The sequence below is a fragment of the Botrytis porri genome (genome assembly GCF_014898465.1).
Source record: "Botrytis porri strain MUCL 3234 chromosome Unknown BPOR_014, whole genome shotgun sequence".
Lineage (NCBI taxonomy): Eukaryota > Fungi > Ascomycota > Leotiomycetes > Helotiales > Sclerotiniaceae > Botrytis > Botrytis porri.
Genome location: NW_024066088.1, coordinates 440,058 through 465,873, shown reverse-complemented (window position 1 = coordinate 465,873; position 25,816 = coordinate 440,058). Strand labels below are relative to the sequence as shown.

The following is a 25,816-nucleotide window of genomic DNA, read 5'->3' as shown; positions in this document are numbered from 1 at the left end:
TCACAAGTCAAGCTTCCTCCGAACCTCACCCCACGATCTCATACAGTGTATTTCATTTATTATATTGAAACTTCACATATTCAAGATGGTTAACTTACTAAAACGGATGGCCAGGCTTAACTCTGTAAGTAATCATATATCTCTCTCGCAATGGTCGCAAATGCTAACAGAATTCGCATTATAGAAGGTAAAGATTCCCCCATAAATGGTATTCATTATGTGAAGATTCGAAATTGACTTTCCTGCTTCCGCGCAGTTACTCGGCATAAGATTAGGACCCGGCGCAGCAATTCTCCCACCAGAAGTTACCAGGATACATATGGATTTTGCTTTTGGACTGAACGGACATCTTGGACCAAGGTACACATCCCCTCCCCCTCCATCTACATCCCATCTTTCTTCCCAATTCCTCACCCCCCTCCCCTAGATATCAACCCCAAAAGCTAACTCTCATCCTCCCCAGGAAATTCTGGCGCAAGTGCCTTCCCCGCCTCAAATACCACAACCCCGCCGTTCCTATGACCGTCAACCGTAACCACGACACCTCCCTCCCCGCAACCCTCACCATCCACTTCACCGACGCCTCTCACGCCTCCTCTCCACCCCCCATAAACAGCACCGCTTCCAACCCCGCTACACCTTCTTCCCCCGGTGCTCCCACAGCGTACACCAAAACCATCGAATGCAAGCACCGCGACGACAACGCCATCCTCTTTGATCTGATGGAACTAACGAAGGCCAAGAAAGTTCTACCCACCGCAGCCGAGAAACAAATGTTGAAGGATTTAGCAGCAATGAAATTGAAGAGTCAACAGGATTCGCTGTTGAGTGCGGCTGTTAATGAAAAGATTCGGGCCGAGAAGGCGATTTTGGACCAGGCGAGAGGTGAGGTGGCTGCTGCTTCTGCCGATAATTAGAGAAGAGGGCGAGACAACGGCGAAATATAGTTACGGGGTGTAGAGAAAAATAGGAGAAATACGAGAACAAATGGGCATGGGTGTAGAATATGTTGTATATATACCAGGCGTTGAGGAGGAACACTCACATGATGGGAAAAATGAAAATCAAAATGTTTAGAAACGAGCATGTTAAGGTATTTGATACATCACTGTATATGGGAAAATATGGTTACAGTAATAATCACGCGGATGAGGGACGAGAGAAGTGATATATGAATGATCATAAAGGAAGAGATATTATCTCGTCTCATCTAATTTTGACGGGTGACTCTGCTTCTCACGTGAAAGGTATGCAATCTTTGCCGCGGTCCAAGTTCAGTCCAATTCCAAGACTCATGCAAATACGTACTCAATGTCCAGTTCCTGAACGACAATCGAGTTACCAACGCCAATGCCGACACCAAAATCCTTGGGGCTCCATTGAATACAAAATAAAGACGCCCATCTTCACCAAACATTAGCATCACTGGTACTCTATCTAAAATGCTTTCCTTCTCTTTCTATTCTGATCAATTCCCCACCTACACAAACCACTCACTCCAACATCCCTCACTACTTCAATCCAAATCCTTCACTCTCATGGACTGCTCTCCAAAGTTTCCCCTCCAGCTTTTCCCTCGTCGCATACCTCCACAAACTCAACGCATTAAAGCACGTCCTTGCCACCGGGAATCTCTCACTGTCATCCCCCAAACAATTCAATTTGATAACCAAACTAGCTGCACCCATTGCCGGAATACAAGAACTGCCTGTAATAAAGCTCAAAAGTTTTCTCTGATCCTTTGGATCCGCTTTCTGAAAGGATTCCCAAAACCATTGAATGACTGGTTCGCGCTCTGCTGCATCTTTTGGCCCCCATTTTTCACACACTGAGACGGCGCGGAGAGAACTTATGTCTAGAGGCTCGTCGGAGCCTCTAATGAGGAGTTCAATTTCTTCGGGTCGGAAAAGTGATAATGCGTTTCCTCCACAAACGGTAAAGAACCCACGTTTGAAGGGTTCGAATTGTCGAGCTACGGCACTGTCTAAAAGATATCGCACGTAAAGATCCACAAACTCTCTTCGATTGGAGTTCGTCACAGGTTTCTTGTCGCCGTCAGGGCAGAGAGGTACTTGGATTGCTTGTCCATAGCGATCAACGTCTGCTACGAAATCGCGACAAAAAGTTTCCTCGACGTCTCCATCAAACTCAAGGAGTTGTCTCAGCCCATGAGCCAGAGCAGGTCTGAATTCGGCCAAGTCTTCGAGAGAATATGTCATAGAAGGCTTCGCATGTGATGTTGCACCGGGCGCTGCAGCTGGGGCAGCGGCGAGTAATTTTCGGAAAGCGAAAGGAGGCAGCGCCACATCGAGAATAGTTGAATTATAGATAGCCAAACCAAGTACAGCCCCAACAAGAAAGTATTGATCAGTTGTTTCAAAGCTATTAGGATTGAAGTAACAAAAATGAGAGTCCTCATCGTATGAGAACATGCCTACTTATTGTCAGTCTACAATCTGAATCACATCGAAGGAGAGACATACCATGATCAGGATTAAATACTTCCCTCACAAGAAGAAGGAACCATTCTTTTCTCAAGCCACCAGCATCAATACCCTCTTCGCCCTTGAATTCTATCTTCAAACTCTTTTTGATCTCCTCACCACCAGTGCCGACTACCTCACTAACTCCTTTCAAGCTATCCTCCACCAAGCACTCTCGTCTGACTTGCAAGAGAAGATTCTGACTAACAACTTTACGTGTCATGATGCTATTAAAGAACGCCTCTCTCGCCTTCACTTCCATTTGACGACGAGCATCATGCTCCATGATTTGGATTTTTGCCCAAATGCTAAGAAAGAAAGGATATTGGCAAAAAGCAAACTTGCTACGCTTGCTTTCCCACGCCTCAAAATCAGCAACAAGATCGGAATAATCGAGCAATGTATTGTAAAAGTGGCTTGTCGGTAACATCTGGCCATGTGCGGCCAGAGCCCTAATCGGAGTTCCAATACTAGACTCCGTATTTTTTGACAGATGCTCGGCTGGCGATTGAACGCTACTGAGTAACTTGCCTTTTCTATGCAACCCACTATTATTGGCTGAGAAAAGAAGTGCCATCACCCTAGCAGCCGCCCTGATCTGCCAATCATCACTATATACAACAGCTTTCTGTTTCGTCTCCTTTTTCTTATTAGTACTCTGCCCAGCTTGAAGAGCCGCGTGAAAAGCTGCAGCATTATTGTGAGATTCTCTAGAACTCATCTGAGGGATTAAGCTAGATGTATGGTCAGGTCGATCAGCCTCGCGAGGTTTCCCATGCTGTCTGGTAAGTCTATAAGTGACAAAGCTGCCGACCAACTCTGTGGTACGCTGGAAATGGCCCTCTGGATATCTAGCGAACCACGAAACTATATGATGATGGCATTCATTTGGAGTATTAGAAAGCAGTCCCACAATACGTTTGATGATTCCCGAGTGTTGGCCTGACGCTCCTTTTGTAGCATTGGGCAATTGTTTAGAAGAAGACGAAGGTTGGCCTCTAGTTTTAGTCACATTGAGATCACTAGCTTCCGGTCTCTGGTCATTCGGAGGCGCTCTCAGCCCTGAATTTCTTGGAGTGGTACCATTTCCAGGGTACAGAAGAGGATTGGCTAGAATGATCAAGAGAAATCGAAGATTATCAGGTTCCTGGAGAGGACGTCCTGGACGTTTCAATAGACTTTCTGTAGCCTTCAATAAGGTTCTCTGAAGATGCAACTGAGCCTCTGTGATTGTATCCTCGATTTCGGCAAGCTCACCATCAGTAGGCGCTTGAATGACCGGGCTGGATCTACGTGATATCAATTCATCCAGTTTGCGGTGCCAAATTCTTCCCGGGTTCGATACGACATGATACCATTCATTGAGATCGGGCCAGTCAATACGAGGCGATTTAACTGTAGTAAGATCGCAATGAGGATTCGTGCGTATCGTTTCAACGGGTCGTTGGCCGCGAGATTTTTCAGGGCTTTCTTTCTGATTTCCAGTCCACCAAGAACCATTCTCTGCAATATCTCCCAACATCAACATTCGGGGATCAAGTTCTTCCAAAGGAGTCTCTGACTGCGGATCATTTTCGTCTGGAATAGTGGCCATGAAATTCTTTAGACCACTCTGACTTCCTGCCCTAGGGTTGGGATGTTGTCGCATAGTACTAAACGAAGTATTGATACAATCGAACTGGCTAAATGATGCTATAATATATTCTTCCAAGGGTCTAAAGAGGTTTCTGGTGACATTATCTTGTCTTCCACGCAAAGGTTCGTCAAATCTTCCCGGCGGATGTGGAGGACTTCTACTTGGCGGTTGACTAGCCAATTGTTTGGAGTAAGTACCAGAGCCCATTCGATCACGTTTTTCCATATGGGCGCCAAGAAAACTGCCAGGGGATGAAGTTGAGTAGGGCATTGAACGTGAACCTGGCCGTCTTTGGGCGTCTATACTTGGGCGGTCTCCAGAACTGTTTCCGCGTCCAGGAGGAGGAGGTCTAATGGGAAGTGCTTGTGAACCAGGTTGATTGAAATGTCTGGGATACTGATATTCTTGTGGGGATTCCGTCGTTTCGAATGTAGGTGACCTTGGCGGGCTTGACAGTGTATTAGAGGCATCGGCTTCGTCATGCTTTAGTCGATTGATCAGATAGGTAGTTATACATCGTTCTGCAATTCTTCGAGTTTTCTCAACAGATAATGGCGCCACTATAAAGGTCAGATATGAGATCTATAATAGATCATCCCACTCATAGCATACCTCTAGAGAGTTGGGGTTTACTCAACCCAGAGTAAGTCGTAGTTTTACCACCTCCTGCCACCCTGAGTCCATCATTCTGAGCTGGAGTGTATGGCTGAAGATCATTTACTGTCATGCAAACTTTGCACCGAAACGTATGAAGTTCTTTCGGCCAACTCACGCTCGAATTGCAAGTCATACACTTTCCCGTCAAAAAATCCTTGTCTGGCACCCTCGAAGACCTAGCCCCTGTATTATGTACCGGTGATATATCATCTTCGTCAAAAAATCCAATTCCAGGTGGTGTTGGCGTGGTCACCTTCTTGCTATTAAACAGCGACGGGAAAGGATGGCTCATAGATCTCCCGTGGCTCGAAGTCGGTTTGGGGGTATTTGAGGAATTCGAACCCGAGGGACCTGGCCGACCGGCCGTGGTCAATGTCGGAATACCATAAGCATTATCCAAGATATCTGCCTCCGTAATCTTTGCCCTCCCTCTTATTTTCGTCGGCGAATCAGGTGCTGGTCCAACGGTAGCAATGCTCGAGCCAGAATCGATCCGTGCGCTTGAGGAAGCAAGTAGGCGGCTAGACCAAGGTGCCATTTTATTGTTTTCAAACACTGTCTGCGAAGTGCAGGCGTTCTAGTTTGACCATCGGGTCCTCCAAAAGTACTTTGCGAAATCAATTGTGAATGTTGTGCGAGGGCAGTAGCTCAGTTCCCTTCTCGTGTAGTATACCCAAGTTATCTTTGTTTTCGTAATCGAGAGTCCGTCCGTTCGTTCTTGAACTTTAGGGGCAAGTGGTCTCGGGCTCTTTCCTAAAAGTACTCTCATGAAATTAACATCTAAGATTACGAGTAGTGAATGTTGCATTAGATTTAGACCTTCGTTCTAAATCTCCAAAGGGGGATTCTCTCTCACAACAAACATGGATTGGTTATTTACCGTTATCGTATAAATTTATATTGTTAATCTTGCAGGTTTATCTCAGTACATGTTGGGATGGATGTGGGCTTAGGTAGGTTTCCCCACAAGAAATGCCTGGCTCCCTGGATTTGATGTACGACCTAGTAGTGGTAGTGCTAGTAGTGTCAAGGTAGTGAAGTGGTAGTTTATGCATGATTGGAATGGCTTGAAAACGGATGTGTTATTCCTTTGCCAAGAAATGAGAAAACCTTCCCTGGTTGACAAGAAGAAATGGAGGAAGAATGAATACGAGACATGTTGAAACGACCTCGGAGTTTATCGAAAAAATAAGTTAGGATTTGGAGGTGTGTTTGTGTTACATTACATGTTCGTGATGGGATTTTAAAATTTGTTATGAAATATATATGGGGAAGAGAAGAATGTGTAGGGAAAAAACACAATCATTTCTTGGCTTCCCAAAAGAGTGAAATTGTATTTAAATTCATCCCATGTATTCACATTTTCATTGGTCACAGAACAAATATCCAAAATATCCATGATCCTTTCACATAGTAGAAGATTCGTAAATTCATAAAAGTTTTGGGTATGATGGGAAAGCTATGCATTTTTGCATTAACTACCAGTGCGCCATGAGGCCATAAAATAATCCATTCATCCCATTGCCCAAGCAAGCAACAACACCTAACCAGCCCCTGATTACATTTATCTGTATCTTTGCAACTTGAGGGTGTTGTGCTTCTTCCAGGTCTTTCTGCGGCCAGCGGTGGTCTTGTTGAAACCGTGACCTTTTCCGAGACCACGGGACTTCTTTCCGGTGGCGGTCAATCCACGAGATTCTCTGTGCTTGTGGACTGGGTTGACGATCCAGTTGATACGGGGATCGCGGCGGATGGCCTTGTGTTGAGGGTCAACGAGGATGACTTCGAAGTACTTGTAGGTGGAGTCTTGGTTGATCCAGTAGGAGTTCAAAACTCTCAAGTTGGCGCAACGACGACCGACACGCTCCTCAGCGGTGGACTTGAGGGATCTTTGGTACTTGAGTTGGTTGACTCCCTGGTTGGTTGGTTTACCTATCATGCGAAATTTGGGTTAGTAAATGTAATATTTGCTGAAGAACCTTTCCCTCTGTCGAAAGTGGGATAGAACGTACCGTAGGTGGCACCCTTTGGAACTGGGCGCTTGCGGCCACCACGACGAACACGGACACGGTAGATAACGTATCCTTGCTTGGCCTTGTAACCGAGACGGCGGGCCTTGTCTGGGCGGGATGGACGAGAAGCACGGTGAACGACGTTCAATTGTCGGAGCTATATTATGCACTCTCAGCTAAGTTCAACGAGTGTATAGCAGAGACATCAAAGATGTCCACAATATTCCAATTTGCTTGTCCAAAGACCAAATTTTCGAATAATTGAAGTCGATCGAGATCGTCTCTTGGGGTCGTTTTTATCTTACCTCCCAGCATCGGACACGGAGAAGGAATCGAAGCACATCAGATTGCTTCTTCTTCTGAATTTCCTCGAGATATTTAAGAGCACCCATCTGTTTGGGGAGAATTAACGTTAGCAAAGTTCGATGTAGAAACCATCAAAATCGAATTTGTGGTCGAGCTGCGGAGAAAAATTGAAGAAACCCAATTCCGATGAACATCTGCAATTCTAGAAACAAATTCCTCGTCGCAGATGTTTTATATGAAAATCTGTATTCGAACGAACTCGATTTACTGACCTTGATTGATTTTGGGAGTTGTCGGCGGCGTCGATTGTCGTGTTGTCTAAAAGGAAAAAGTTCTGGAGAATCAATTTTGTGAAAATCAATGTGCGATTTTTTAGCGTGCTCGGGTAAATTTTCGTGCAAGCCTGAGGCACCATATCCCAAATTTCTCCACATTATCCAACAGCCGGCTCCACTCCAACGTCCAGTAAACCATGATACCAAAAATACACTCAATTTGGAATTCAACATCAAGTTAAATAATCATTATCTTGTACTCCTTATCGAAAATTTTGTAGACACATTTGGAAGCGTCTAATTGACCACATATCATACATTGAAGGCATTCAGATTTACCGATTTTATCCGTATGCCATACTTTGAAATACTCAGGTTTTCAATGTATAGCCAATTCTGTATGAATAAATTGGTGTACCGTCCGTAAAGAGACTCCTCGAATCAACACAACTACCTACCTAGACAGTACCCATCAAACACAGATGACCATTTCCGCAAACACATCTACCTCCCTCCCTCCCTACCTATCCACCCAAATACTCAAAGAGGACTCAAAGCCGAACTTCTAGAATTCCCCTCTCCACAATCTCACAACACTGAAGTAGATAACAGAGCTCATATACCTCGCTAGATTCCCCTCCATCTCTTCGCAATTCCAATTCTCTCCCTCCCCTCTATACATCCCGCTCTCATCCCCTCCTCCCCCATCTCCCCATCCCCATACAAGAATCTCAACCCTCAATGCCTTCACTTCCCCCCCCCCCCCTCCCTCACCTCGCTACAAATAAATCAGATTAACGACACTACCGTATACTCTGTGGTGGCTATCAGCCTCAGTATCAACATCATTAACCACATCACCCATCAACAAAAACTAGCAAACAATAACCATCATTTAAATCATCTAAACCCACCCAGCACACCTGACACATCATATAACTAACAACTAAATGCTCTACTCATTCCCCCGACTCCTGTAAGTCATCGCCCCTCTTTCTCAATTCTCATCTCATTTTGCAACCCAATGCACCTCCTCATATTCTCCACCTGAGCCCCATATCCCTCGAACAAATTTCACTTACGCTTCTTCATTGCCCCCAGGATATCGCCAGACCTAACGCAGTACTCCTCGCATCAGCCAAGTATTCAGCTGCAATCTCTTCACTCACATCCATGTGATACTTAGCCGAATTCGTTAGATAGTACGTATAGCATTCATTTTATAGCTACTATATGATGACATCCCAAAGACAATAGAAGAAAGGATAGTATGCATACTATAATACTGCTACATATCGCAACAGCCACGATAGCGAAGTCAGAAAAGGTCCCAAGCAAATTCCAAAACTCCCATCTCATCTCATTCCATTCCCTGCCCCCTCTCACCACCACTCAACTCCTGCTCTCAAAAGACTTAAGCAATTTCTTATGAGCCCTCTCCTGTTTCTTCGCCTCCTTGCCCCAGCCAGAATTACTTTCCTCTGCAATATCCGGAAAGAATTTCTTCGAAACTTCAAGTGCATCTGTCTCCAAGATCTCCGGCTTCGAAGCATTCACAATACACTCGAACTTATTCAGCCCAACCATTTTTCCCAGTTCAAGCATCTTAGCAATCTCTTCATCCTCTTTGCTCCATTTGTTACCAAACAATCCTGCCAACTCCTTTGCAATATCTTTCTTTGCCAGGTTGTCAAATTGCGAACTTAGCTCCAACGCCCGTGTAATCATGATTCGACCTCTTTTATGATTCAAAGAGAAATCATAAGAGACAGTTTTGAATGGTGCCGACAGAGAATAAGCAGCATGAAAACCTTCCAGAAAATCCTTATTTTCAACCGAACTAGAAGAGTCAGTGTGCATCTCAACTTCTTAGCCAGGACAGTTATGCTCACGCCTCTCTCTCAAACCCTGCCGCCGATTTCTTGAAGTCCTTCACATCTCTCTCCACAGCTCCAATAAACTTCTCCATAAACTGCGCTTTCGCTCTCTCAGCACTCTTCTTTTTCTTTCTCTCCAGATTATCGAGTTCCAGAAACTCACTTTATCAAAAATGAGTCAGTACACACTCTGCACACAATAAACATCCTAAACACTGCACATACTTGCTAGCCTCTTGTCCCGAATCCTCCTCCCCATCATCTTCATCCTCATCTTCTCCCTTCTCTCCCACTTCCCTTTCACCAATCCTCGCAGGCTCCGACATTCTTTCCTTTTTCTTCTCCTTCTTTTTCTCTTTACCATCTTTCTTCAAACTCTTCTTATCAAGTTGATCCGCAACACCACTAGAATCTTTCTTCTCCCTACCATCTCTCTTCACTCCCTTCCTATCAACCCAATCCACAACACCACTAAAATCCTCCTCTCGATCCTCGCCACTCTTTCTAGCCTTGACCCTCGAATTCGGCAAATCTCCTTCACACACACAAAACATCAAGTTAGGAAACTCCACATTCAATCCTCAATCCTAATCCCTAATGAGAGCAACAAAACTGAAAATCCCAAACACACAAAACATCAAGTTAGAACACTTCCCATTCAATCCCCAATCCCCAATAACCCTAGAAACAGCAGACCCAAAACAAAACACCCCATACACACAAAAAATCAACAACCAACTCACCTTCAGACTTTCGTTTTGATTTGCGCACCATCGTGATGATATATTCCTATGAAGGCGGGTCAACGTCGTAGAAACAACCCCGAATCCGAATCCGAATCCCAAGAGACTCAATCAACAATCAAGACAATGAAACGAAACGAAACGAAACGAGACTTAAACCCAGACAAGAGACGATCGATATTGAGTATGTACTGGGTATTCAAATTTCAACCAAGTACCTAGTACCTAAACATCAATCAAACATTCCCAAGCATAAAAGTAAACATAAAATTTCGAGATGAATTTTGGATTTAAGATCAAAGTCAAAGATGAAAGTGAAAGTGAAAGAGTAACAAAGTGGGTCCCATCCATCCATCCATCCCTCATCCACTTCCTCCCCGCCTCCTCCCTGCTCGCAAGTCGCGACACTTTCACTTCACTCTCTTACTTCCTTCCCTTCTCAAATTAACACAAGAACCCACAAAAAGGGAGGAGCTCTCGAGAAAAAACTCTTTTATTTCCTGATTCAAAATTAATGTATATATATATATAAAAACCAAAAAATCTCCATCCTACAATCAAACCAGCAAAACCTTACCCGCCCCTTTTAGGGGCGGAAGGAGAAACCCCCCACTTTGGGGGGGGTTTTTTTAGGACCCGGTGTGACACTCCTAACCGCTACACCACGAGGTGCCGGTTTGCTCGATTCTTTCGATTTGGCGTGTTTGTCGACGGGAAGAAATGCGTATTTAGGTTTATGAGGGAGAGAGGCTGTAAGTTTGAGAAATGTGTCATATGGATTATCGCTGCTTATGTGTTTTGGCTCAACCTGCTCATCTGTACTGTGTGGTCATCACAAGTATACATATCGTATCACATCACATCTTGATTATCACGATTCAAAATAGACAACCCAATGTATGAAGTCCATTCTTGCTACCGATTCCCTTATCCATAACCCTAATGCTTGTAAACATGCATCAAAAAGTTTCCATTCCATTCCATCGACGATTCGATTCTCCGCCTCCGCCTCCTTGAATCGTAGAAGAACAAAAAACGACACAACAAGGTAACAAATCAGGCCAGAAAAAAAATCGAAAACCACAAAGAAATAAAAAAGAAAGACATGCATCCATCCATTATCCTTTGCAAATTTACCCAATCTCTTTTTTCCCCACTTGACACCGCCGTATTTTGAAAGATCTATCTATCAATGGAGTTCTTGAAAATTGTTGTTTTTGTACTCGTTAAGTCGTGGTAAGGCGTCAGGGTCCCAAAGACGCAAAGATATAGTCCTCCTGACTAACTGTGGAACAAAAATGGTATCGACGAATTGAAAAAGTAGAAAAGTATGTCCAGTGTGTTGTGTACGAATCCGATACCTGTCTCCGATTATGTAGTAAATCCAGAAGAATCCCCATTCCGAATGAAACCTTCTCAATTAACCTCTATGATCAAATTGCAATAAAATTGTAGTATTTCAGAAGACGTTATTCCAGTATGTCTTCATAGTATTTAGTATCTCCCAACCCATAAAAACAATGTGCCGCCTGGTGCAACGCAATGTGAAAACGAAATAAATGAATGTGTAGATAGTATGTTCATCTAGAACATGTAGAGAATTAGGAAACAGGGCCGATGAGGAATGGCATCTGTGGTATAATTACAACAGAAAAATGTATCTAGTCTCCAGTTCTGTAGGAGTGTGCCAATGATGACTCACCATCTGGAAATGAAAGAGGATATCAAAACCAGAGGCTAGGGTTATGATTGTTATGGACTTGCGTCTGATTGAGCAGAGGAGAAGGTCGACAACGTGCGTATGTTACAATCAAAACATGGATTTTAACGAGTTCCCATGGACAAGCCCTGGAAAGCTCCGATCCAACCATCATTTTGACCAACGAGTCCAGTTTGTCGACCGTATTCGCTACCATCATGAGTTGGGGTAGTGCCATGAGGAGAGGGGAATCGTCCAGGTGCTTGATAGTCCGCTGTATTTGCGAATCCAGAATATGGGTCAATCATCGAAGTACCATAAGCGCTCGTAGCACCGACATTTCTGGTAGAACCAAATGGAGAATATCCATAAGTATAACCTTGAGGCTGAAAGCCAGGAGCAGCTGCAGAACTTCTGTCCATAGCGGGCTGAAATGGCTGTGCAAAGACACCTTGATAACCTCGGCCTGCTTGCGTTGTGTTGTATGTTTGTGGTTGCTCGGCTTGTTGTGGTCGACGCTCACTTTGTGTAGTTCTATTTACACCTACAGCTCCAGGTCCGATACCGCTTGGTGCTTGCAAGCCAAGTGCGGGACTTGCGAAAGAAGCAGGATTAATCGCAGACATCCAAATTCTTGTCTTGTATACTTTGAACAAGTCCGTGACGAGGGAATTGAAGTTGATATAGGCATCAGCGAAGTAATAAAACGTAAGCTTCTTCCAATCCCTAAATTTGAATGTAAGCTTATGTCATGGGGATAGCTGATGTGATCATTAGTTGACTTACATTTGAAATTCGGCATCTAGAATCTCCATATGCAGACCATGCTCTTTCACCTTCTGCGTGCAAACACGCTTAGCCTTTGCTTCATTTCCTTCCTTATCACGCAAAGCTTGAATTTCATGATTCTGAGCAAGGCGCTTGATGATCTTGGGCTTGATCTCTCCTGGGTTAGGTTCCTGCATGCCGTGCTGACTTGGTGGTCCCATGCCACCTACAGCACTTCCTTGCATACCATTGGCAGCAGCCATTAAACCAGCACCAGTTCCATCAGTATTACCTACAGCACCCTGAGAGTACATCATGAGCCACTTGTAGTGCTCTTCGGCATAATGCTCTTTGAGTTCCTTGGCAGTAGCCCAGTCCACGTTATCCTTAGCAACGGTGCCTAGATCGGTTCCTCGATCAGCTTCAACAATCACAAGATCTCCAGGCTTGACAGAGAGACCAGTGCCCTCTTGAACATAAAATACATCTGCGCGCGAACATTTGAACAACACAATATATAGTAGTTGATTGTGTCGAGGCTGTGGAACTCCATACATGCTTCGATGAGGTGATGAAGGGCGGCCAGTAGAGTATTGATTGACATTTCCGTAAGGGTATGCAGAAGGACTGAATGGAGAAGGGCCTGGTTGGGTGAGATTTCCAAAGTATGAAGCTGCTGCATTCAGTTAGTATAAGAATATCAATTCATGCCTGCCTGCAGCTCAAAGACACTTTGGGTATTTACGAAAATTGCTTACCATGGTCATTAGTAGAGTAGCCATTATTTTCATTATACCGAGCCGCATTTGACGACAGGCTCTCGTGGATAGATGCATCGAGTTGTGACAACGACTCACCAACCGCCGAGCTGACAGAACCTTGTCGGGCAGGTATATCGGCGAAAGAGTGGCGCCTGCTCTGAGGAATATCGGACAATCCGCCGAATCCGAGTGAGCTCTGCCAATAAGCCTTCTTCACATTCTCTAGCTTTCTGTTTTCAAGAGTGTACGGCGAGGCTCTTTGGGCGCCAGCAATACCATACTCGCTCATTCTTCGGCCTAGCATCGCTTTGGACGGATCTTGTAAATCGTTGAGCTCATCAAGTTCGTCAATTGCATAATCTGACTCTTCTGGTAGAGGTTCTTCCTGCAAGCCATAACCATTGCCAAGGCCGAAAGGATTGGAAGTTGAAGATCGTGGTCGGAGGCGCAGGTTCTGATATTGTTGCTGTTGTCGTAACATTGCATTTTCTTTAGCTAGTAATTCTATAGTCTTGGCTTCTTGAGATTGAATTTGAACACCATGGGAAGAGCTGTTAGTACTCTCATCATCATCATCCTCGACTTCCTTAACTTTTCCAAGACCGCCCTCGGTCATTTCGCTCAACATACTTGGCCGGGATGGTCGATGTTGCAATCCGGAATGTCCAATCCTATGTCCCCGACTGGAAGCCGCTGCAACAGCTGCTGGCGGTGGGCCAGCATTTGTATCTGGGTCGAGCTGACCGACGGAGTACGATTGGGATCGGTATGTCTTAGGAGTGGGATGGAGAGGGATTGCGAATGGAATGGGTTGATTTGCTGAGTGGTCTCGTTGACTCATCATTTCACTAGGAAAGTATCCATTGCCAGCTGAGCCTGGTGGATGCATAGAAGTTGGAGATGGTAATACTTCAGTCAATCTTGAGGGTGGCTCTTTACGCGACTCGCTGTTCCAAATAGCACTGCCCCATGGGAATGAGCTCGTGCTTGTATGTCCACGACCTGCTGCTGCTTGGGCATGAGAACCCCAGACGTTGGACTCAGTCGAGGGTGTACTAGGATATGAAGCTGTTGGAGACATGCTGTTACTTGCGAACGAGCCCTTTCTTGGCTGGGTTCCAGCTTGACTTGTGTCGTTCAACCATGAGGCCCGTCGTGCAGGGGGCTTTTGGGGTGGATTGACTGGCTGTTGAATGTCATGTCTGTCAGGTTCATCATCGGAGCTTGCCAAAGCCTCCGAATCCGGTGTTGAGCGTCGTTCATTGAATTTACCAAGTAGGAGAGAAGGATTACTTGATGCCATGGATGAAGGATTAGATTGGTTGGCCTTGACACCGGCTCCAATCTTATTATTGCTTGAACTCATGGTGACTAACTAGAGAATATTAGTTCTCTGTAGAGGGAAAAGAAGAAGGCTGCTCTAAATCGAGATCAAAGTGAAGAATTATATGTTGTGTAAGACTTATACGAGTGCAACTTGCAGAGGCTGTCCTTGAATGTTTAACATTGGATACCGTATGCTCAAGTAGACAGGAGAGTGAGCAAGTGAATCATGTTCAAAAAGAGGGGTTAATACAACACAAAGAAAGCCACTGGAAAGAATCTCAGCACCTTCTCATGCAGTCAATCTAGAATTGAATAATGCGCAACAGATCGTAACCAAAGTGAAAGACTATCGAACAGATCGAAGGATGAGAGCAAAATATAATGATAAGAACTTACCAAACCAATAAAGAGTCTCGTCCAGAATTATAGTTGGGTTTTTAATTGAAGTAGTTTTTGAAAACTACCAGACTACTTGATAGAGTCTGCTTGGCAAAAGGGGGTTAAGTCGACAGTAAGCGAATTTGTAGAATTGGCCAAGAACAGGAAACCAGTCTGCTAGAAAACAGGGCGTGAATGTCTAGGTGTAGGTAAGGGCTGAAAGAGGCTCAAGTTTAAAGAGGAACGTGAGTGAATTCTGGTGTGCCCCGCAAGAAGGAGATGCGGACCGACTTTCGATACTGATGCACAAGAAACAAATAACTAATACTGTGTGATATCTTTGTCAGTAAACAATTAAAACAGCATGGAGAAAGAAAAAGTAAAGAGAATTGATTATAGAATTGTTCGGGTCCGTGGCAATCGACAGAATCGAAAAACGTGTCGAGATCAGGTAGCATAATATGACGAGGGATCGAGAAACCACGAGGCAGAAGTTCATCTGTTCTCTGCCGTATAGCGACTTTCCAAGCTCGGTTGCGTCGATAGCCGGCAAGTGAATCAGCAAGTTCTGCCTAGGTAGGTTCCTCATTTGGCCGAGAGATTTATATGGGTAATGTCATGAATCCAACCTCAAGAATGTTCTTCCAGACGTCGCAATATGGTTTTGATATACGAGACAAGTGCCTCTTCGAATTTAGAATATCGTATACCACAGGAAACAACGTTCCTAGACGTGGATATTTGATTGCGCCAATCCCGAACAATTGTTGTCGTCGAATCCACACTTTGATCTGACCATTCGGATGCGAGAAGAACCCGGTCGGATACCTCTGTTCCAATATAGAAAAAGTATAAACTCACCGGATGTGAGGTAAATCCAACCAAAGAACCCAACTTTCAAAATACAATTATTATTTGTTTATCTAGTGGATTGCCCATGTCAGCTCCAAATCTCGCAGGTCGCAACAGGTATAACTCTCCACCAGAAATCCCCGTCAAGGTTAGGGATTTGAGATGGAAGGATTTGGTATGGCAGAAGCTCACCTACCTGCTTTAATCGCGGCTGTCGCATGAAATGATGAAACTCTTCTAATGCCACGCTCTCTTTCTCAATTTATGAAACCCAAACTCAAATACCGTCTATTTCTCAATACTCGCTTGAACTAGCAGTTGTTGTAACAAACCGAAGATCGAATGTCAAAGCTTCTGCGCATATGCGTTCGGAATTTCGAATTCGTAAAGGCTTTGTGTCGCCCGGACTATGCGTAGCCCATTGTCGTGGGAAGGATAAAGGCACGAAAGGCCAAAGCTCACTCTCTCTCTCTCCCTCTCTCTCTCTTGGAGTTTTCGAGATTGACCGATGAATCTCTAGAGGGAAGAGTGGAATGAATATATATCTTGACGGTGCGAAAGTATTAGTTGTCAAGATAAATTTATTAAGTACGATATCGTAATTTCGGGGAAAGTTGAGGAGTGGAGGTTGTCTTTAAAAGAAGGTGGGAGGTTCTCAGAAAGTTTTGAAGTTCTGCTGCGGCAAAGTAGGCTTGTAAATAGTCTCGAGGGATCGAAGATGAGCGAGGCGCAACCTTGATGCGGGGAAAGCTACCTTATGGTGGACACGCGAGAGACACTCTTCAAAGAACAAGAACAGTGGTATCGCCAAAAAAAAATAGTTTAAAACAAAATGCTTGTACGTTTTCAATGTGCGACAATAGAGAGCAAGATGATTGGTCTTTTTCTCTTTCTCTTTTCTCTTCTTTTGGGGAAGATGACGAAATTCAATAGAGATTGAAATGGAATTCTCCGTTGAAGATATATTCCCACCGATCCTTTTTTTTTTTTTCTTGAACAGGTAGAAGAAGTTGATGATGTGGATGATGGAGGACAATTAATTTAATTATATTTGGGGTAGAATATAAACAAGTGTGTATGTGTGTGAGTGTATGTCTGTATGTATGTTGTATGTATTGTATGTATGTATGTATGTATGTATGTATTGATAGGTGGGTATATGGATAGAGGTATCTCGATGGAACAACAAGATATGAAGCTTTAAAGAAGGGGGTATTTGTAAATGTAATATAATTGTAAGGATCTCCTAAGGAAAGGCTGAATGACCGACGAATGGATCAAGATGCGAACTGATGGTCTCCTTAGCGTTACAATTGACACAAGGGTCCGATGTTCGATATCCGAGGGGGGGCGTGGAGAGCCAGGAAAGTAAAAAAGGGTTCTAACTACTACGCTTCTAAGTTTAATGAAGGGAAAGATCTAATTGGTAAGAGGATGGAAAAGGAGCCACATATGAAGACAAGGGAGGGGCAATTAGCTCTGCATGAAAAGTGGAGGGCCACCACAAAAGTTCACGGACATGCGTCGACGGGTATGGATGGATGAATAGGACTGTGTGAATAATGGGGTAGAGTTGGATGTGGATGTGAATGTGGAGGTGCTAGTTAATTGAGGTGGTACTGCTAAATTGAGATGTTATTAAAGGTGCTGGTGCTGGTAGATGATGTGAGGTAAAGGTGGTGTGGTGGTGGGTGGTAGAAAGGGAGGAGAGAGAGAGAGAAAGAGAGAGAGAGAGAGAGACACTGCTAGAAGATTCATGAACGCGTAAAGTAGGAGAATGGTAAGAGGAATTGGGCGAGGTGAAGATGTGGAAGGGGGGAAGGGGGGAAGAGGGGAAGGGGAAAAGGAAAGAGATAATTAGCTAGAGTGGCAATGGAGAATGATTCAGAACACGGGATCTGTAGAGGAAGAGGAAAAAGCAACCAGTTCTTGTCAATGAGAACCTGGGCAAGAAGAAGGACAGAGAGGAAGAGATCAGGACTGTACTACGCACTGAGAGAGATAGAGAGAGAGAAAAGGGTAAAAACAAGACTGAGAGAGGGGAAAGCACTTGGGCCGAACATCATAGAGCAGCATTGGATTTTCTCTTGAATATGCAAGTCAGAACAAATGAAGCTTCTTTTCAGATGGGAACCACTTAGGTGTAGAGAGACCTGAGTGAAAGAGAACCATCGATATGGAGTGTGTCTAATTGGGTATCCAGAGAATGAGTGGAGATGGATATGAATATACATAAGGAGAGCAATAATAAATGATCATCGAGTAGTTCTTGTGGGATTTTCTATCAGGCCATGCAAACCGACATTATCATATCCATCCATCCATCCATCCATGCAAAAGAGTGAAAGAAAGCAAAGCATATATCTAAGTGCTTATTCAACCTGTCTGCATCTGGTGAGGTGATTGATCGACGATTGGCAATGTACGATGTTGTAATGTTGGTATTGATTGCCTTGGTAAGGTAAACTATTTGTACGTCTGTCCGCCTATCTATGTTGCAGATGGTATCTGGGATACGAACCGGTAGAGAAAGTAATATACAAAAGATCATCAGATGCAAGAAATAATATATACCTAGGTATCTTTTTTAACCATGTATGCTAGGTATGATCCTAAAAACTACCAGGTTATATTTACGTGACAGATCCAGACCGACCGAAATAGGAGATGGCGAGGCCTCGAATCCTTCCCTTAGCAATATATAAATTAATACAGCGACGATCGATTGCAAATGTCCCGTGAGCTTATGAAGTAGCTGAGCTAGGTAGATGTCGGGTTTTTCCTTTTCAACATTGGGTAGGACAAACTAGTTGAAAAGAAGAAATCATCTGTTGCCGCTTCATCTACTCGCAAAAGTCACATTCAACTCATCCTCTAGATGTTTTTACCCGACTGATACTTTACATCGATGTTGGCGATATCACAAAGAGCGTTTGATACAATGGTTGATTGAATGCTACGCATTATTACTAGGGATCACACTCCATCTGATTGGAAAGGAAATCTCAAGTACCGGCATTGCAGATATAAAAAACCATAATTATCACACTCCTCATCGTGAATATCACAAATATCACAAATATTTCATATGACAATAAGAAGACGAAATCGATGGAAGTGCAAGAAGTTAACGTTTATGCTGTGAGTCCATCTTGAGAGTTACAACACATACCATACATAGATCAAATCACTGCCGCATAATACGATACCCTCTTTTATTTCTACTGCCCCTCCTTTCTTTCTCACATACCTCTGCATCTTTCCCAAGTCCAATACTTTAATTCCAATCTTTGCCACAACGACGACGCCACCATCATCTCATTCGATGAAGAATTCCTTCATCCCCGGGGCCTCTTTTTGTTTCGACGGATGATTTCTTTTTTCTCAGCATTGTTACAAAGATCTGGATGGCGTATGTCGTAATAATATTAATCCCTTTCAGTCTCGGATCGAGATGGCGACATATTACAAGATGTTGCAATTTTGATGCCATTTTTCCAGGCTTTCAAGCTACCCCAGATTCCTCTCCCGCATTTTCCTTCCCGCACACGCTGCTGATCTATCTAGTTTTGGACCCTCGAACCTTGATTTGGTCCAACGTTGGTAAGGAGAGTGAAAGTAAAGGCAGGAGAAGAAAGTCTAAAGAAATATCCGGGAGGCTGTTGAAGAGTGAGATGTCCCGAAGAACAAAGAAGAACGGCATTGCCCTATCAGAGTCTAGTTGATGTAAAAGTAGATTCTTGCATGCAGTGATAGAAACAAGCTAGTTGTTTCTGGATTGCTCCGTAGATTATACTGTAGATACCTAAATACCTACAGAAAGATACAGACACCAATTGAACTTCATCTATTCTAACGTTCCTTTCCCCTCACCCCCTCAAAAAAAAAAACCCCTCCTCGTCAACCAAAAGCGGCATCAATACCTCCTATTTCCCTGACCATTCAAATCGGCAAAAGTTCCCCTCCCAGTTTCCCATAAAAGCCCATTACCATCGCGAGGAAATTGAAACCTACCATTCCATACCGGTGCAACCCCGACAACGCCGAAAGCAACTCTACCTACAGGCGCTTCCGCATATACATCTCCAATCACCAAGAAGATAACCCCTCATTGTCCCTCCATCGATACCATTTCTATCTTGTCAACTGCGCATCTCCCCTCCAGCCTCGTCATTTGAGTAGAAAAGCATACGATATCTATCAAGTTTCTTTGCCAGCCAAGAAATCCTGCAGCTCTGAGTGGTGACATTGGAAAGCCAAAACGCCCATTTCAACAACGCGTACTTGATTCGTCACGGAAATTTTTGCCCACACCCTGCTGTGGATGGAGAGGAGACCCGCAATTTGGATCCAATCAAGTCATCACAGTTAATGCAGGGTGAGGGACATATGTACTTCGTAATTGAATTTGCATGAAGCAGTATCAGGGGGGGTGCGGGATGTCCCAAATTTCTATTCAACGAGGGCAAATTGATATCATAGGAGCATCAAACCTGAAAAGCCTCAGACTACCGAATTTGTATTCAGACGTCTAATTCAATTCGTTTGTCAAATTTGAAAGTTTGTTAGACGGTCATTGAAAGACGTTCGATCTTCAAGATGAAATGAAACATAGAGGGGTGCTATGAGGTGAGGCTTATTAGGCACGTATGTTCGATTTTGATGTGCAATCTATTTCATCCATCGCGTGAATGGCAAAATATGCACAAAATTTCATGTGGGTATTGCCGACGCTGTGAAACAAAATTCTCTCCAGTGAGAAACCTTAACAGATTCTTTGTACATCCGCGCTGCTGCCATGCGGGTAGATCCCAAAGTCATGCCTCCTTAACCAAGTACCGAGCTCAACCTGGAATAGAATCTATGCTACTTGATGCAACTGCATCAGGACCTTTTTGTTGCTTCAACTTCTCCTCAAACTTTGCAAATTCTGCGAGAGCTATCTCTTCTTCCTCATCCAATACTTGTACCACTCCTTTCACTTCTTCAATCTGCACTTGTTGTTAGCCCATTGTTGCATAAATGATGATCTGAGCATTGGATCCAAGAATGAAGGTTTTGGTACTTACATAATGCATAAGCATTCCCTCGATTCCATTCTTCAACGTAACTGTACTTGAGTCGCAAGTCCGGCATGCACCTCGGAGCTTCAACTTGACCATGCCGTCCTCGAACCCGCGATAGTCAATATCTCCACCATCTTCCTGGATTGCGGGCCGGATGCGAGTTTCAAGCAGTTCCTTAATCATTCCGACAACCTCCGGATCATCCTCGTTATATGCTAGACTGTCTTCTTCTTCTGGTTCGCCACTTGCTCCCGTCCTCTCCGTGAGATTAACAATTTGTGCACCGGAAGTTACTGCTTCCGTAATGAGACTGAAAACTTCTGGTTTAATATGCGCCCAATTCGCATCCTCCACCTTGGTGACTGTGATGAAATTCGCGCCATAGAAAACAGACTTCACCCCGTCGATGTTCATCAACGATGCGGCGAGCGGGGATGGATATGGTGGCGCAAGCGTGGATCTGGGGTTGAGGTACTCTATGAAAGGCGAATTGACTTCTTGTGGTATGATTGGGTGATTAGGAAGGAACTTCAGTGCATCCGGATTTGGAGTGTCTTCTGTTTGGATAAAGATGCTGCGAACGCCGCCAATCGCAGCAGGCTTTAACATGGTTGATGGTTGATGGAGTGGTTGTAGAGTCGGTCTCGTCCTTGAACTCGAAGCTGTCATAGCTGGTAATCTTGCACTTTGGTGTACATATCGCTGCGAGCTTCTAGGACAGATAGCGAATGATGACTTCCCCGGTCGAGATTTGGATAGCAACGTCTTTGCATCCTGAACAATTCTTTTTGATGCCATCGTGTGTTCCACCTGAGATCTCAGTAATAAGATGAATGTGATGAATGTATTTTATTGTAGTATCCAACCTGAATATTTGAAAAAGTTTTAAGATATGGTGATGATGCTAGGTGTATTGGTTATTGGTAATATAAAGTGAAGATTGAAATATGTTTTCTTAGATTATTCTAAGGTTCTTTGTAAGCGTTTATATGACGCAGAGAGAGTATTACCTAGAATTTCATTGGTCACCCTTATCGTTATCAACAATTTCTATCTCCGACTTTTTTTTGTCGGCCGTGCAAGGCTACGAGCTTGCAATAATGATTCATTTCTCAAATTATTCTCATCTGAACTTACCTCTTCAGTTTTCACATACGATCGAAATTGGTCGCACCCTTTTTCACTTTCTGTCTGGAAAAGTATAATCTCATTCGCATGTGAGTATTAACACATTTTAGATGAATTGACGAGAACAGTTCACAGTCAATATTTCTTTCCTCTCGTCCGTCCCTTCGTCTGTCCAAAGAGCTTCAAGTGTACGCAGGCTTCTATCGTTCTTCAACATTATGGATACCATGGAAATCTTTTTCGAAGGTGGTCACTCATCTGAACCCATCGATCTCAAAAATCAATTTAGCGTTAGTGTAGCAGAGGCGCCAGTCGAAATCATCGATCTCTCAAATCGTGTCGCTATGGAGAAACCTTCTGTCGATTCAAAACTCTGCACCCTATGTAAGGAGAACAATTACAAATACAACTGCAGATATTGTGATGTGCGATAGTAAGTGCCTTCTTCTACGAGCGGATGAGAAGTTTGCGCTGATTCTCAGAAAGCTGCTCTGTAAAATGTTCCAACATACATAAAGCCGATACCAACGACCACGAAGTAGAGAAACAGAAACTTGCCTCTGCGCCTCCTCCTACCAAATCCCCATCACCAACACCCAAACCAAACCCCTCAGCGCGAGCAGGAACTCTAGCTGCAGCCAACGCTAAAGGACCATTCGAGCCTCTGGACAACTCGAAGGAGCTTGAAGAACTATTCAAAAAATACCCAAATCTACGTTCACATCTCGAAACAGTTGATGCTGCCACTCTTCGTCCGACAGGATTTAATTCACATAAATGGAACCAAGATCAGGGGTGGGAAAATGGAAGGAAAGCTTTACAGAACGCAAAAGGTTATTATGGAAAAGATGGCGAGGGCATTCGGGAGTACTGTGAACTTGTTTTGCGGCTTCTGGGTGATAGAGATGAGCAAGACGAAGAGGCGGCAGCAGAGATTCTACGAAAGGAGGCCTTGGCCGAAAGTACCAGGGCTGTCCGCGCATTACTGGAATCTGAGAAGAGAAGATGAAGAGATGAAGAGATTATGCGATGCCAGTATCAGTTTACACATTACAGAGACCTCACATTGGAAAGATAATAATGGTACGATAAACACGCCAGAAATACTCGTCTAGGCGAAAACGGTGAGCTCTCTGTTCATTCACTCCATGTTTTATGAGTCTAATATCGGCAATAGAGTATAGTCGACGATATCATGAAAAGCATCCTGGATCCATTTTGGGCAGATAGAAGATAAGATGAAATTGTCATTCTGTCTACATAGGATATCATGCACAACAGGCTTAGGAGAATGAGGCAAAGTGAAGAGTTAGAAGTCAGCACGCTCTGGAAAGACAATTAAATAGATACCCTTGAATACAAATAAAATTAATTCATTAACTGCCATTACTAGGAGAACCTCGTTTGAATCTCCCAAAAAAGCTCACTCTACTCGATGATCTCGCCAGCGACTTTGTCTTTAACCCCTCCGTCGACTCAAGTCCCTTCCCCTTCCTAAGTTTCAGCGATAGTAACGGCCCCATCATCTCCTTCATCGATCTTCTCGTCTCCTCACTCTCATCCCGTTGCGTCCAATCATGTCTATCGTTCTTCTCCCTCTTCACCTCCTTCACCTCCCTCTCCTCCTTTTCTTCCCACGACAAATAATCCCCCATACTCATGGGTCGCATGACCGCGCGACTCTTATGCACCACAGGAACATCCGAATTGAACGTTCTCCTTGGACACCGATACACATCTCTCTCGGCATCCGATTCCGCCGCGCGCTCCAGCGCCGCCGTCCACTGATACTGATTTCGATTTCTCACTTTCGATTCATCGGCCGTGACATGATCGCAAATTTGCGTTTTCTGCAACAGCGTGCTGGGTTTCTGATACACGTATCCGGAGCCGCAGCCGCCGAGGCCGTCGCCCCCTTCGTCGATGGTCATGTAGCCGAGACTTTTTAGCGCGGGCTGGGAGAGTTTATGCACGTTGCGGAGTTTTTCGGCAGTGGCGGTGTGTTCGAAGGAGAGGATGGCGACTTGGGGGGTGTGGTGGTAGGGGTCTGTGGATGTGGATGTGGAGGAGCGGGCGGAGCGGCGGTGGTCGGAGAGGGCTTTTTGTTGGGCGAGTTGGGCTCTGAGGCGGCGGGAGAGGTCGTCCGGGTCGAGGGGTGCGCCTTTTTTGGAGCGGGTCCGGGGAGCGGGGAGGGGGTAGTGGTGGGATTGGGGGCGTGCGGGGTAAGTCATTGTTCTGTAGGGTTTGGATTTCTGGGATATTGTAAGATTTTGTATAATGTGTAGTTTGAGGTTGTACTCAGAAAATGGACATGACTTACCCAGCACACTTCTTCATAAGTAGGAATGGGTTCTTCAGCGACTGATGTATCCATTCTGAATCCTGATTCTGTTCTCTATATAGACAATAACACTTCTTGTGCTTCTTCAAACTGAGACAGTTCTCGATTCGAACGGTCGCAAGTGCCTGTGTCAGTGATACCTCTCACAAGACCACAACCGAAGGCTTCGAGCAGATGGGAACACAGCGCGTAGCCGGAAGAAGTATTCAAGCTGGAAGTTACGCGTGTACGAAAACTGTTGCCAAAGAGTCAGGCAGGTAGGAGCGTAAACTCTGTAGCGTGGTGAGACCCTGAAAGTGACGCGAGTGGGGTAGCGCGAGTCCAGATTGAGGATGAGGTGTTTGGAGTGAATGCTCTGCGAAGATGGGGGTCGGAGGAGATGTAAGATTAGATTGTTTGTGAGCCGAGAATGAAGGCTTGTGTAAACAAGATGAAGTTGTGGAGGCTCGAGACTTTGAGCTTTGAAACCTGGTGGCTTAATTGAGGATGGTTTGGATGGCAGGTTGTGAAATTTGGGGCGTTGGAATGATGCCAGGAGAATCAGGAACTTTGCCTGGCAGGGTATTTCTAGACGATGGATCCAACACAAGTGTAACGCTACAGAATGTATGGTAGAACGAAGAACAAGAAGGGAATAGAGCAAAGCAGAGCAGAGCAAAAGAATGAGAATGAGAATGAAGAGATCTCAGAGATCTATATAGCTATACTTAGATAACACCACCCACTCATACGTAGATGATGTTGACGACACCCACCAAGAATTTCCAGTCATTTCTTTGAAATCATGCGAAATATCGATGTCTATTTTAAGTTGAAATCAACAAAGCAAGGGACCGTCCACCGACTTGTGATGATAATTGAAGAACCATCTATTGTTATTCACATGCTAGCTTTTCCTTATACTCGGTCAGGAACAGGCAAAAGTAGTTGAGCCTACTTGGGTCTAAGATGAAAAAAAAACTTCCAGCAGATAGGCTTAACTTTCGTAATGTAATATTCTCGTCTCTTCGACAACATCATACGTAAATTTCTGTAAACGATTGACGATCTAATACTTCTAGTCCTCACCTCATTGACATAGACAGGAGAAAAGGATATATGTCCACTGGATACGAACGACTGTTAGCGACGAAATCACATACCAATTGATAGGTACAGACAGGTACAGGAGTATAATAGTGCGGTGGTAGAAATACAGTATATTACAGTTATCATGCGGGGAAACCTTGTTCGAGATCTGCAGTTTTCGGTCGGACCCAATCTTACCCAGCCCGCTGCCCAGTAATCCAGTAATCCAGTAATCCAGTAATCCAGTAATCCAGTAATCCAGAAGCCGTCACAGGTCAATTGCGTCCTCGAATCCTCTTACTCTTAGATAGTACGTGAAATGCTGCAAACTTTTGCTCCGTTTTCCGCCGTAAGCACCGTAATTCACACACGCCCGCCCACCTTTGATAACTCGAACTTCATCTCTTTTCGGTCGGATACACATCAACCATTCTGGATTG

General features: G+C 44.4%; 8 protein-coding genes across 8 annotated transcripts; 2 read left to right on the top strand and 6 right to left on the bottom strand.

The window, feature by feature from the left end:
* Positions 1 to 85: 85 nt before the first annotated feature.
* EAF01_009507 (uncharacterized protein) lies at positions 86 to 917 on the top strand (the record flags this gene model as incomplete). The annotated part of the gene is made up of 3 exons (XM_038917763.1): positions 86 to 124; positions 257 to 360; positions 464 to 917. 3 exons carry the CDS (start codon positions 86 to 88, stop codon positions 915 to 917), a joined length of 597 nt encoding a protein of 198 aa, XP_038766572.1.
* A 594-nt stretch (positions 918 to 1,511) lies between these two features.
* Positions 1,512 to 5,314, bottom strand: EAF01_009506 (uncharacterized protein; the record flags this gene model as incomplete). Its single annotated transcript, XM_038917762.1, has 3 exons — positions 1,512 to 2,434; positions 2,484 to 4,679; positions 4,732 to 5,314. The coding sequence occupies 3 exons, from the start codon at positions 5,312 to 5,314 to the stop codon at positions 1,512 to 1,514; spliced, it is 3,702 nt and encodes a 1,233-aa protein (XP_038766571.1).
* A 1,026-nt stretch (positions 5,315 to 6,340) lies between these two features.
* On the bottom strand, positions 6,341 to 7,180 carry EAF01_009505 (uncharacterized protein; the record flags this gene model as incomplete). The annotated part of the gene is made up of 3 exons (XM_038917761.1): positions 6,341 to 6,708; positions 6,789 to 6,945; positions 7,094 to 7,180. 3 exons carry the CDS (start codon positions 7,178 to 7,180, stop codon positions 6,341 to 6,343), a joined length of 612 nt encoding a protein of 203 aa, XP_038766570.1.
* A 1,581-nt stretch (positions 7,181 to 8,761) lies between these two features.
* On the bottom strand, positions 8,762 to 10,020 carry EAF01_009504 (uncharacterized protein; the record flags this gene model as incomplete). The annotated part of the gene is made up of 4 exons (XM_038917760.1): positions 8,762 to 9,209; positions 9,262 to 9,408; positions 9,472 to 9,781; positions 9,990 to 10,020. The coding sequence occupies 4 exons, from the start codon at positions 10,018 to 10,020 to the stop codon at positions 8,762 to 8,764; spliced, it is 936 nt and encodes a 311-aa protein (XP_038766569.1).
* Positions 10,021 to 10,802: 782 nt separating this feature from the next.
* On the bottom strand, positions 10,803 to 16,918 carry EAF01_009503 (uncharacterized protein). Its single transcript, XM_038917759.1, has 6 exons — positions 15,970 to 16,918; positions 15,783 to 15,844; positions 14,940 to 15,248; positions 13,215 to 14,592; positions 12,475 to 13,132; positions 10,803 to 12,414 (listed from the first exon to the last, which is right to left on the bottom strand). Exons 4-6 carry the CDS (start codon positions 14,581 to 14,583, stop codon positions 11,814 to 11,816), a joined length of 2,628 nt encoding a protein of 875 aa, XP_038766568.1. The 5' UTR covers positions 14,584 to 14,592; positions 14,940 to 15,248; positions 15,783 to 15,844; positions 15,970 to 16,918; the 3' UTR covers positions 10,803 to 11,813.
* Positions 16,919 to 20,617: 3,699 nt separating this feature from the next.
* EAF01_009502 (uncharacterized protein) lies at positions 20,618 to 21,637 on the bottom strand (the record flags this gene model as incomplete). The annotated part of the gene is made up of 2 exons (XM_038917758.1): positions 20,618 to 20,764; positions 20,843 to 21,637. 2 exons carry the CDS (start codon positions 21,635 to 21,637, stop codon positions 20,618 to 20,620), a joined length of 942 nt encoding a protein of 313 aa, XP_038766567.1.
* Positions 21,638 to 22,185: 548 nt separating this feature from the next.
* EAF01_009501 (uncharacterized protein) lies at positions 22,186 to 22,976 on the top strand (the record flags this gene model as incomplete). Its single annotated transcript, XM_038917757.1, has 2 exons — positions 22,186 to 22,400; positions 22,454 to 22,976. 2 exons carry the CDS (start codon positions 22,186 to 22,188, stop codon positions 22,974 to 22,976), a joined length of 738 nt encoding a protein of 245 aa, XP_038766566.1.
* A 367-nt stretch (positions 22,977 to 23,343) lies between these two features.
* On the bottom strand, positions 23,344 to 24,341 carry EAF01_009500 (uncharacterized protein; the record flags this gene model as incomplete). Its single annotated transcript, XM_038917756.1, has 2 exons — positions 23,344 to 24,219; positions 24,288 to 24,341. The coding sequence occupies 2 exons, from the start codon at positions 24,339 to 24,341 to the stop codon at positions 23,344 to 23,346; spliced, it is 930 nt and encodes a 309-aa protein (XP_038766565.1).
* Positions 24,342 to 25,816: the final 1,475 nt, after the last annotated feature.

What these genes read in the sequence shown, in the direction of transcription:
- EAF01_009503 (XM_038917759.1), bottom strand. Translation starts at nt 14,583, where the DNA reads ATGAGTTCAAGCAATAATAAGATTGGAGCCGGTGTCAAGGCCAACCAA. An exon ending in CTACTCTACTAATGACCATG is followed by an intron (nt 13,133 to 13,214) that starts GTAAGCAATTTT and finishes AACTGAATGCAG; the next exon opens with CAGCTTCATACTTTGGAAAT. An exon ending in CTAGATGCCGAATTTCAAAT is followed by an intron (nt 12,415 to 12,474) that starts GTAAGTCAACTA and finishes ATTCAAATTTAG; the next exon opens with GGATTGGAAGAAGCTTACGT.